Here is a 12,959-nt window from a genome sequence, read left to right as displayed (position 1 = left end):
AGACATTATGTATTCACAATATCTCTACTGACCCCAAATAGTTCATATGGTAATGTCATATTGTCATAGTACAGTAGATAGGCAGGTGTATAAAGATCTGTGTTGTCAAGACAAAGACTCACAGCAAATTGGAAAAACTAAATTAAAACTGGTACAACATGCAACTGGTGTACAATAACATAGCTTAATAAAACAGAAATAACAAAAGAAAGGTATTTACATTACTCAAGCATATAGGCCACAACATAACAATATGCACTTCCTCCTACTGCATAGTAGTAGATAATTACTTCTCACTCAGAAAGTGGCTACCGTGTTCAGAACTCTGAATCCACATCATCAAACTCCTCATGATCAAACTCCTCCCCACTGTCTTCATCTTCCTCTGAATTTACTTTAATGTCATCTTCTTTTTGCTGCGAGTGTGTCAGTGAGTTGCAACATGTGCTGTCATTGCCTTTACAGAAGCAGTAGTTGGTACAAGCCAGGCCTGCAGCTACGCAGCTGCACTTTGCTTTTAAACATGGCTTCAAACCTGCTTTGCAGTTGCAACTAATCATTTCCAAGAGGGCAGGCGGAGCAACTGGGCTTCCATCCAGGACAGGCATGATGACTTCCTCTCCCTCCTTTTCACCCTCTTTCTTGTTCCATCCAAACTCTGTGATGTCCACAGCTGGTGGGTCTGGGCGGTCTGCTGTTTTCCAAAGCAGCACCTGTAGATGGGCACGTCGTCCATGGAGAAGAGCGTTAAGGTCTGTCGGAGGCAGTGTCTTCAGTGCTGGGGGGATTTTGCGCTTTCTGTAGATTTCATATCTGGCATTGTTGAGAGATGCTGATCTTCTCTGGTTGTACAGAGCCAGGAAGAAACTCTTCACTGTCTCTGTGATTTGTGAATCTGTAGTTCCCTCCTCTCCAATGATGTGAAGCAGATCACCAGATACTGCTGTCATGGCCTTAAGCGCAGATACCTTTCCTTTCCCACATGGATAAGAGGTGGTGTCACATCCGGAGAGAGCATGGATAGCCAGGATGGAGCGACACTGCTCACCAAGGTTTTCTACTGTCAGATTTATGTTGAGGACAGTCCCATCCCATCTCTCCATCTGTAGATGACAGGTGATGTCCCTCTTCCAGCACCAGTAGACCATCAGGACAAACACATCAGTGTCATCGCTGAGAATGCGGACTGTTTTAGCTCCACTGATGGTGGCATCCAGCATGTATGAGATCAGGGAGACATCGGCCTCGTCATGTGTGACCATGCTGTCTGCTCTACTAACCATTGTGATGTGATCTCCTATACTGTGTGTGCACAGAAGCTCACCCAGTCTCCGTTTGTTAGCTTTGTTCTTCATCACTTTTTCGCGACTAGGTAGAGGAGTTGTCACTGAAAGGTGGTACTCTGTGGAGCTCTCCCCAGCTCGTCTCTGCCTCTCATGGTCTTTGGCAGACACTTGCTCATAGCGGTCAAAGATGACACATGTTTGAGTGTTGTAGCGTTTAAGCCGGTGCCCCATGCCAGCTGCGAGGTCAGCAACGGTGCCTGATGATGGCCACACCACGTGGTAGATGAGTTGCGATGCATCAACAAGTACAACATCTGGGACAGAGGGATCAGGCTCAAGGATTCCAAGACGCTGGATAATCACAGACTTGTTCCCCTTCCTGAGGCATCCATACTCATTGATGATGGATGCAGGGACTGGGCTGAGCTCGTAGTTGAAAAGGTCAGACAGCTCCATGCTTCTCTTGCTTCCCACCACTAGTAGCCGAGCAAAGAGAGCCTCTAGGTCACATGTGATATTTTCATTCACCTTCACCCTTTTTGTGGTGAATTCCATTGTTACCACCTTTTTTTTGATGGGTGCATGAAAGCCCTCAGGAAGTGTTGAAGAGAACTCTGTGCTCATGTCCTGTCCTATCTTCAATGCATCCTGCACATTCACCTTTCCATCTGCCACCTGGCCGTTTATGATATGGCGGAGTGTTGCTGTCTCTGTGGTGAGCGGATGTGAGTTTTCCTGAAGTACTTTCAGGATTTCAGCCCGGTCCTTTGTGTCCAACTCCTGCCTTGCTTTACCTTCCTCTTTGTGTTTGTTGGGGTGAATTGTTTTATCTGGTGTGTCAGCGTCATCGTATATATCATCCATGGATTTGGAGAGATAGGAGCAGATACCGAAAGACTGGATCCAAACAGCAACCTGCTCAGGGTTAGTAGAGAGGCCCATCAGGCCCCCGACTCCCTTACCTTGCTTGATGCATGTTTGCTCCCCAAACATATCTGCACTCACTGCAGCTGCACCGTCTGAGTGGCGGCACACATGGCTTCCAGCAAGGAGGTCATCCTTGGCAGTAGAAGGAAGGTTCTGCATGTCACGCAGATGCCAGGTGATCCATCTTGCATAGTGGTGATGACCAGCAGCGAAGAAATAGGGGAGCATCTCTTCAAGACAGTGTTGTTGAAGCAGCCAGTCACCCTCTCTTTCTGCTCGCCAGAACCTGAGAGCTATCAGGGTTGGGAGGATGAAACAATCCACCCATAGCTGGCCAGTGGGGTGCTATCTGGCCTTCACCAGGAATGCTGTCATGTGCTCATGAGTCTTCTCTCCCTCCTCTAGGAAGTCATGAAGAAGAGCAGAAACAACCATGCGGAAGGCTCGCATAGCCTTGGGCCAGGCCTTCCCATTGAAGATTGATGTCAGGCCTCCAAATGACACACCCACAAGCTCCTCCACACCGGTTGACTTCATCAGTTTTCCGATTGAGCCGATGAATGACATGAGTGTGTGCATCATCCCAGGTCTGAGAGTCACTGAAGGCCATCGCTTCGGATCACTCCACTTGATGAGGCAAGCAACCACATATAGCTGCATATCAAATGTTATATGGCTTTGGCTCATACCGAGTTGCTTGAGTGATGTGTCTAAGTAGGCCATGGTACTAAGCACTGTATCAGGGTGCGCAGGTGGGGAGTAAAGTAGTGGTCCAAAGACACTTATGGTCTTCAGTTTTGTAACTGTTATCATCACTGCGATCTTGCACAGCATTGTATGCTGACCAGTCCAGGGGAAGAGGGGAAGAGTGGAGCTGCGAGAACCAAGCAGCATCCTTCTTCTGTGCTCTTGACAAACTCTGTGTGATGGCATCTTGGATAGCATCAGTTCTTGGGACTTCTTTCAGAGCTGGTGGTGTCATCTTCTTGGGGCCTGTGTAATGTTCGATCACAAAACTGCTCTTGTGAGCCAGACAGAGTTTCCCAGCGTCAAGCTTTGTCAGACGAGGTAGTTTTAGTGACATGACCCCACCACCAGGAGTGGCTCCTCCAGGGAACAGAATACCTGCAGGATTCTGCACAAACTGAGTGGCCATGGCATGAGTCGTGCGGCGACCGTTCCGTGTGAAGACCACAAGATCAAAATTGTCACCACAACTGTGGGGCCAATCTGCCTCTCCAAGCCAACTGTGCGCAGATACTTCTCTGGGTCCTCTGAAGCATATTTGGCAGCTGACTTCCGGAACCGTATGACTTCATCGTAGGTGGTGACAATGCCATGCTCGTTAAGATTCTTGACCAGCTCTGCGCTACCATATTTATGGTGGAGTGTTACGGCAAGCCCCAGGGTTGTCTGATTCCAGCTCCCACTGATGTGCTGCTGGATGCACTGAGCGAGTGTAAGTGATGGTTTGGTCACTTTTCCTTCCTTTGATACCAGACAGGAGACAAACTTCAAAAGGGATGGACTTGTGGCTTGTATGATCTTGTCATGCTGGAAGCTGCCACGGTCATATTCACGGTGCAAGGGAATATTCTGCACCTCAGCTTGCACTCTCTTCACAAGCTTGGTGATAACTTCATCAGCGGCAGTGGTTTTTTCTTGTTTGACCAGTTTGAGTGACTTACTCATGGAATGTCTAAAACCAACAATAGTCTGGCACCCTTCTACCCTCATGACAGCTACAGCATCGCCATAAAAGTCACACAAGTTAGATAGTATCTGCTTACTGCAGAGGTGCCCGGAGTTGGCTACATATATATCATGTAACTCTGACACTGTCCAGGTTGATGACTTGTCTGCATTCATGTGGTCAATGACAGCAGCTAAATAGCTATCAAACGGTCTGCATTGGGAACTTGCACTTGAGGAAACTCTCTTGAAGTCATTGTAGCACTTGGTGTGATACTGGGCATCAGCTGCATGCAGGTCCAGGACGGCATTTACCCGTAGAGCCACTTCCTCAGCCCATTGATCCTGGCGCTCATCACATTTAGACAAGATGATGTTTTTGAAGGATTGCATTCCTGGTCTCTCAACAGTCCGGCATTGTTTCACTGGCTTCCATCTATCAGGGTGTTTGGTGTCTTTGGGTTCGCAAATGATACCACAAAACAGACATTGTTTAGAAAAGTCAAAGGCATGAGAACGAGACATACGTTTCCCTAGCTGACCATCAGATGAGCTGAGCTTGCGTTTGGTTGCCTTTCTAGACTTAGAGCTATATGAGCTATAACATGATTTGTGACAAACTACAGAGGCTGACACACCATGGGTAGCAATGATGTTCGATAAAGTCTCAGTTGTAGCTGAATCGTCAAGCTCTTCACTCCTCTGAAGCAAAGCTGTAATGCCTTTTGGTCCAGATGTCTTGAAGTCATTGTCCTTGCCGTCACAGGGCTCGAATAGGCATTTCTTCCTTGACATGTCAATCTGAAATTAACAAAAGAAGAATGCACTATTTGTATCCACCGTCTCTGCACTACCACACACTCTACATTACAGAGCAATATGGATACATTGCCAGAATGTACATTTCGGACGGGCTGTTCACTATTCCAATGAAAACATGTATTTCCCATGTTATTGGTATCTTACATGAACTTGACTGGTATTTGCATTACCTTTTGGGTCTCTCTCTGCCTCAGTGCCTCAGATCTTCTATCACACAATTCTACATTAAGGAGAGCAAAAGTACCATATGAATATTCTATACAATATTTTTAATCAAACTTGATGCTTCTCTGTGTGACAAGGGATAGAGCCTGGTGACGCGAGGCTAGGTAATAATCACACATTCATGTCATTAGGGGTATAACGATTCACCGATGCATCAAAATGCATCGATTCTAATGTGACGATTCAACTGCATCGATTTGAAAATGTTAGAATCGATTATAATCGGAAAAAATTTAAATCTTTAAAAAGATTTTTTTTTTGTGTGTATTGTTTTTGTTGACCTATAGTCCATTCATGCTGAGTGAATCAGTTCCCCCAGCCACATTTGTGTTTTCAACATTTTTGGAGGAATTAACTGATAGAAAATTAATCGAATCGAATCGTGGTCAAATGAAGAGATTTCATGATGCATTGAATTGTTGCCTGAAGAATCGTAATCGAATCTAATCATTGTGAGGTTGAATCGTTACACCCCTACATGACATACATTGCTAACATAGCTAACTAGCTATGCATTAACATTAGTTACCGTCAGATGGCTAACGTTAACCCTAAGAGCTAGCTTACTGTAGCTTACTGTGTAGAGCTAGCTTACTGTGTAGAGCTAGCTTACTGTAGAGCTAGCTTATTGTAGAGCTAGCTTACTGTAGTAAGCTAGCTCTTAGGGTTAACATTAGCCATCTGACAGCTTGTGATCATATTATATTCAGTGTTTGTTATTGGATAAATAAAACCACAGTTTGTGTATCTGTTTATATTTTCTCAACTTACTTGCATTGAAACAACAATCCTTGAAAATCAGGGGTCTGTATTTTCTGCAGCTGCAGTTGCTCGTTGCCACAGTAGGAATGAGATCATGGTGCAAATTAGCCACTACTCACTTGGAAGTTTTGCGTTAACGATTAGCACACTGAAGTCTTAGTCAAGGCTAGGAACTGGGGTTCTGAAGAAATTTTATAAGGTCAGTTACATACAAAAATCCAGTAGAATAGTTTCTAGTTGTGGCAACAAACTGCTCTGCTGCCACGTGGACTCATGGCAGAGCTCACCTGCAGCAGTTACCCCAGTAACCAAGCATAAGCGCCTAGAGTACCCCATTAGGCGCTCTGCAAATGAAAGTTATTATTATCATTCTGTTTACAATTGAACTTTTCATGAAAATGATCTATAAATTCAGCATCTTCTGAAACATTTATAAACTGAAAATTCATAAAAAATGGCACCAAAATTAGTAGAAATTTGGTAAATTCCAGTAAATATTGCAATTTTGAAATACATTTCTTCTCTTAAGTATTATAAATGGATTCAGCATCCTGAATAACCCCCAAAACAACTCCAACATTGTTGAAATTGATCAAGTAGTTTCTGAGATTTGTCCATTTAGGCGATTATGCAAATCTTAGCTAATTATGCAAATAAAAAAAGTTGCCCACCATTTACAACTTAGCATCCGGCAGTTTCTGAGTGCTGGGGACCCGTACTATCCATATCCATCATAAAACTTTGGTGGTTCCAAAATTTCCGGGTTCACAATGGGGCTCTATGGGATGGCAAATAGACTAAATAGAAAGACTTACGAGGGAACAATAGGGTGGGAAGAGGCAAATTATCCAAGTTTTATGATGTGTTGTTATCAGGATCGGAAGAGAGCTCTTTGAGCAGTTTGCGGGCATGGGAGAGGGACATGGGGGTAGAAATAGCAGAAGAGGACTGGGAACAAGCATGTGAGATGTCACAGACACTTTCAATTAACACCAGATGTAAACTCCTACAATATAAGTGGACACCAGAGAAATTACACAAGTTTTATCCCATGATCCCGGATGAATGTACTAGGTGTGGGGTAGAGGTGGGGACCCTGTACCACTGTATGTGGGAATGTGAAAAGATACAGGAATATTGGAAGGAGATATTGGAACTCATATCGGAGATGACAGAGATAGAAATCCCGACCGATCCTAAGTTATGTATACTACACTTATACCCGGAGAAGTTCCCAGCTTATATTAGAAAGAGGAAATTGATACATTTTAGTTTGTTACAGGCCAAGAGAGTGATGGCTTTGAACTGGAAGGAGATACAGAGACCAGGAGCTAAACAGTGGTTAAAGGAAGTGTCAGAAAACTTAGCAATGGAGAAACTAACATACATACAGAAGGGAAAAACAGAACAGTTTGAAAGGACATGGACATCGTTTATACACTTACTGGAGAATGTGAGAATCTAAAGGAGAGAGATAGGAAACATGAATGGTAAGGGAAAGGAAGGGGAAAATGGGAGAAAGGTTTAAGGGAAGAAGAAAAAATAAGAAAAGTGGATGGAGGTAGAGAAGCCGAAGAACAGTTGTTTATTTTTTATCTTTATTTATTTTTATTTTTTTTATTCATTTTATGGTATTTTATTAGTGTATCTTGTATTGTATTTTTATATTGGTTTATTTCTTATTTTTGTGCTGATATTTCCGTGATTTCTTGTAGGTAATTTAAAGGAGAGCTATTTTGCTGTTTCTTTCACGGTGTGGGAACTTTTACACAGTTCCTGTGAGTCTATGGAACACCTCTGAAAGGTTTGAAGAAAAGAAAAAGGGAAAATAGTTCTATATTTCTAATCAGGTACTGAAAAGCAGCAGTGTTCTACCTCAGGATCTTGGGACATATTAAGGCTGGGCTCCTACCACTGTGTGGCCTGGGGCCAAATGCCACACCGACTGCCACATTATTGGGTGGTTGAGGAATCTTGAACATTGAGAGTCGGAGACGTGGAGCATGTAGATATGAATCCACATAGCTGGGGGACGGTACTGGACACTGAGGAAGGCCATTTATAAAATAGTTCCCCTTTAACGATTAACAATTAAGCATTAACAATAATTGTTTCTATGGTAATATGTCTGCGGAAAGGTCAATTGTGTTGTAATTAGGGAAGGGAGGGGATTGAAGGGTGTCTTTTTTATTTTTGTCATGTGCTGTTGTTTGTATAAATGTATGTTTATGTAAAAGAAAAAATTTACAATAAAAACATTGTAAAAAAAAAAAAAAAACTCTGAGGCCTAATCCAGTCTTCGTGCCAAAAAATATCCGGAGCTCTTTTCGCTCCAGGGATATTGTGGTTCAGGCATTTCATCCGCCTCCTCACGCTGGTGAGTTAGAGGCGAGCCTTCACCTGTCGTGTCCGGTCCGGGCTTTGGGGGTTTACCTCAGCCGGACTCAGGACCTCAGGGCTACCGATCAGCTCTTTGTCTGTTACGGTGGCTCTCGCGCTGGTAAGGCACTGCCGCACCCTCTTCTACATTTGTCGGTCCTCGCGTCTGCTCTGTCCCCATATCTCGATGGCGAAAGAGCGAGACGCGATTCGCCAGTATGACCATATATGAGTACTGGCTGAGCGTCTCGCTCTTAGCGCTCCCTGAGGTCCCTTGGGGGGGGGTTTCTGATGGAAAACTCTTCCTGAGGAAGGGCGAGTGTGACCACGCCTGGTGAGTGCATGTGAGCGGATCGGAGCGTGAGCGGCGCGGGGAGCGGAGCGGGCGGTTTTGACGTGAGCGAGGAGTGGGTTTTAAAATGTGTCGGCGCGACGTCCGGAGCGAGAGTTCTCCTCCGCTCCAATCCACTCCAGGCCGCTCACAGTGGTTTAACACTGATGTAATATACATGTAGTACAATGCCAAGGCAACAGATGGCGATGTACAAACATGAAGGCCATTTTCAACCAATGAGAAGGGTGAACCTGTGATATCCTGTTCAGGCTTTGTCACTCACTCCTGTTAGAAAAAGTATCGACGCCATTGTTGTTGTCGTTAGCTTACATGCTAACGTTAATGGCAGCGACCATAGCATTGTGGCTCGGCTAGCTATCATCGCTTAATAGAGCTAGTGAATGGATAAACAACGTTATTTAACATTGCAGAATGGGTACAATTACAATGCGGCTCAATACAAACAATTGTTAAGGGGCCCAGGGGGTGTAGACTGTTGTAGTTTGAGAAAATTTACACCATGCTCCAAAAAAAAATAAAAAATCTGCCGAGCGATCTGGCGCGGGGAGCGCTCGATTCAAGGTGAGCGGTGAGCGAGCGGAGAGCGACTTGGGGGCGGGGTCAACATGAGCGATTAGCGGAGCGGACCAAGCTTTAAAGAGCGAAGAGCGGATTTCTCGTCCGCGCCGATCCGCTCACGTGGCCAGTGACTTATAGTAGGTCACTGGGGCGGGGCCTGGTCAAGTGCAAGGGTGTTTTGTTTTCGTTCATGTAGTACAGTAGGTACTGGAGATGAGGTATATCTCGATGGCGAAAGAGCGAGACGCTCAGCCAGTACTCATATAACTAATCGTTTCTTGAGCTACAGGGAAGTTTCCATCTTATTTACATTCTATGAAAATGTGGTGCAAACATAATGCCTCCAAAAGGTAGAGCACACCCAAATAGCCCCACTTGGATACCAGTTGCAAATGCCTTCTGCACATTGCATCTTTAAGATGAATCCACTAAGGTACAGTACCTAACAATGCCATGATACAGTAACTGATTCAGATTAGCATACATGTATGATGTTAAAAAGTGCAAACACTTTTGTAAAGGTGTAAAGTACTCGAGTAATTGTACTTCGTTACAATACTTACCTGTTCCACCCCAGGTGAAAATCTGCATAAAATGTATACCTAGGTAAATGGAATATTGCTCCACTTTTACAAGGGCTATTTGCATATTCTTGGTATCTAGGTACATCTATGGACCTCAGTGAATGTATTCACAGTGTCAGAAATATTGTGTCTATTACTAGGCTTGCTTAAATTGTGATGAAACAAAGGAAAATATGAATTATGATTTTTCTTTGCATATTTGACAGTGAATAACACCATGATATTAATGACCAAACTTAAAAAACTACCACTGACCTCGTTCAGTACCCTCTTGAGATCATGTGTACAAAAAATCTAAGGAAATTAATAAAGGGAAGATGATAAAACTGAAGGTTCTGTATATACAGTACTGAATTCTCCCATCCGGACCAATGCAATTTGAAATATTATTATAGAATATAGAATATATGCTTATACATGACCTTATTATAGCCAATTCGCACATTTATATATATATATACATATAGTATCTTTCAAATGCCCGAGTTCAATTTGGATTTAGTATCACCAGGCGTACATAATAACAGATACTGATATCTACTGTAATCGACTGTACTTTTTAATTTCCCCCACAGTGTAACCGTTTTGAAACTAATTTCAGATCTAATTGTTCCTACATGCTAACAATAGTGAGGAGAAACTGACTGCGTTTCAATATTTGTCAAAAACGTTACCTTTTGTGGCTTATTATCGCGAATCATAACAATTATTGATATGATTCAATTCAGAACGCTGAACTTTGAACCACCATAGTATGTGACAGGAAGTGTAGATCGGAGAAATTTCAACGCTGGCCGACAGCTATGATGAATATCCTCTACAAAATGGCAGCAAGAAAACTACAATTCCCATGGTTCAAAATTTCCATGTCCGGTTCCGGCTTGGATAGACGATCGCATATCGAAAACTTAAAACGATATAAGGACACTTTTAACCTATTGCTAACCTATTGCCAATCTAACGTTTTACATTATACATGCTTTTGTGACATGTTAGTGATGTTAATACTTGAAAACGGTTGATTTTAAAATCGCAAATTATTTCCATCACTCATAAAAATATGCCTATATGATCATAATGTCAAAAGGGGTCGGTACCGACCTCGTGGGGGGGGAACAGGTTGTACTGTTTTGGGGGATTTGTACTTTACTCGAGTATTATTAGGTTTGTATACTTGTACTTTTACTCAATTACATTTCAGAGAAAAAGAAACATACTTTTTACTCATTACATTTAAAATGCAGATCTACAAAGTACAAATCTCGCTGGTCCAACTATTTTAATTAGTATATTTGTTTCTCTGGCTGAACTAATGGTAACATTATTAATCCTGCAGCTGCTCTTTATTTAAAAACAGCCAATCAAATCCCCATCAATGGAAAATTAACCCGCCCATACCCATGCTGATTGGTCCTTGTGCAAGACTAGAAAGCGGGGATCTTTGATTAAACACCTGCTATCAGAAGAATAGACAGTCAGAGTGACACGCTACAGAAGATGGCCATAAACGATACGAGTGAAGAGGACGACACAGAACATTTCATTGCCCCGGAATAAAAACAAGTTTTTACTTTAACTTTTTAGTACTTAAGTACTAGGGGTGTAACGATCTAATGTGACGATTCAACTCCATCGATTTGAAAATGTTAGAATCGATTATAATCGAAATTAATCGAACGTTTTTTTTTTAATGTTTTTTTTGTGTGTGTATTGTTTTTATTGACCTATAGTCCATTCATGCTGAGTGAATCAGTTCCCCCAGCCACATTTGTGTATTAAACATTTTTTGGGGATAGAAAATTCATTGAAAATGTATCGAATCTAATCGTGGTCAAATGAAGAGATTTCATGATGCATTGAATCGTTGCCTGAATAATCATAATCGAAATGAATCGTTGTGAGGTTGCATCGTTACACCCCTATTAAGTACATTTAAAAGTAGAAACTTTTAGACTTTTACTCAAGTGTGTTTCTAGCCAGATACTCTCACTTTTACTTGAGTAAGATTTTGAGACAGTACCCATACTTTCACTTAATTATAATTTCTGGGTACTTTTTACACCCGTTTCTCATCCATTGTCTCTTACTGCATCCCCCTCACACCGCCTCTCTCTCTCCAGACGGGAAGAAAGACATCCTGCCCCAGGAGGAGGACTTCGATATCGACATGGGCGCCCCGGAGACGGAGAAGGCGGCCGTGGCCATCCAATCACAGTTCAGGAAGTTCCAGAAGAAGAAGCAGCAAGTGAAGTCTTAAAGTGTTGCTGTGCGACTGGCAGCTCTATCTCCTCTGCTCTGCACCTGGTGTGGGCTTGGTCTTGCATGTCAATCAAACTGCACCATTACGGACTCAACTGAGGGGGTAGGGGTGGGATTACCGGGATCTCTGTGGTCATTAGTATCTTTGTGAAATTTTACATGTAATTTATTAAAAAACTGCTGTATACATGTTACACGTCATTGAATTCTGGACACATCTATCTAAATCATTCCTATATACTTATACTTTATGCTATATATTTTGTATTTATTGAACACTAATAATACTACAATTCATGGTCCAGTTATACAGTAGCACTCAAAGTCTTAATTGTCTTTTCCATGGCATATTCAATGTACAACATGATGTATGACGCTATATAATGTAATATCCATGTGAACATAATGATAATTGGGTACGCTCAGAGAAATTAACAATATAGAACATTTGCCTTTATCACCCTCAGGTGGAATACACAGCCAATATTGAAAGCCATGCTCAAGTCACGGTTGCATGGTCATTGCCAGCGGAAAGAAGTTTCTTTTCTTTTCAAGGTCTACCAATCACTTTTGCCTCATAGCGAGAGGAAAAATGATCCTACACATTAAAGGGGGGACACCACCCAATTTAAGAATTCCTATGTTATTCCTATTGTCTAAGTCAAGACATCCAAAATAAATAGTGAACATCAATAACACTGTAAATGTTTTTGTTTTTTTTCACAGGAAATTCACTATTATTTTACAGATTACTTTTGTTTTTGTACTTTAAGTGTAAATGCCATAAAAATACAGTAAATTACTTTTGATCAAAAATATTAACCATTAAATAAAGGTTGTAATCTGTAAATTTTACAGTAAGTATTTGGCAACCGTTGCTGCCAGACATTTACAGTTTTTTTACAGTATTTGTGTACCTTTTTAGAGTGTACTAAATCCCAAAAGTAGAATGGTAAAAGTCCAATTTTATCATCGGGTATAAAGTCTGGAGCTACTTCATAGACAGTGAATTGGGAGAGAGTCATAAAGGTGAACGCTCTGTGTGGATACGGGTACATTTCCTGTTTTAGAACTGAAAACACTACTCTAGAATAGCGGTTCTCAAACTAC

The 12,959-nt window shown here is 42.3% G+C and overlaps 1 protein-coding gene across 1 annotated transcript in view; it reads left to right on the top strand.

The window, feature by feature from the left end:
* pcp4a (Purkinje cell protein 4a) overlaps positions 1-11,934 on the top strand; it is a 208,388-nt gene extending 196,454 nt beyond the window's left edge. Inside the window, exon 3 of the mRNA XM_084320290.1 lies at positions 11,711-11,934. Within this exon, the coding sequence (XP_084176416.1) occupies positions 11,711-11,847 (137 nt within the window). The 3' untranslated portion in view covers positions 11,848-11,934. The remainder of the gene's footprint in view (positions 1-11,710) is intronic.
* Positions 11,935-12,959: the final 1,025 nt, after the last annotated feature.

The sequence above is a fragment of the Notolepis coatsorum genome, assembly GCF_963971535.1.
Source record: "Notolepis coatsorum genome assembly, chromosome: 8".
Lineage (NCBI taxonomy): Eukaryota > Metazoa > Chordata > Actinopteri > Aulopiformes > Paralepididae > Notolepis > Notolepis coatsorum.
The sequence above is the reverse complement of the archived record's forward strand: the minus strand, read 5'-3'. Positions and strand labels throughout refer to the sequence as shown.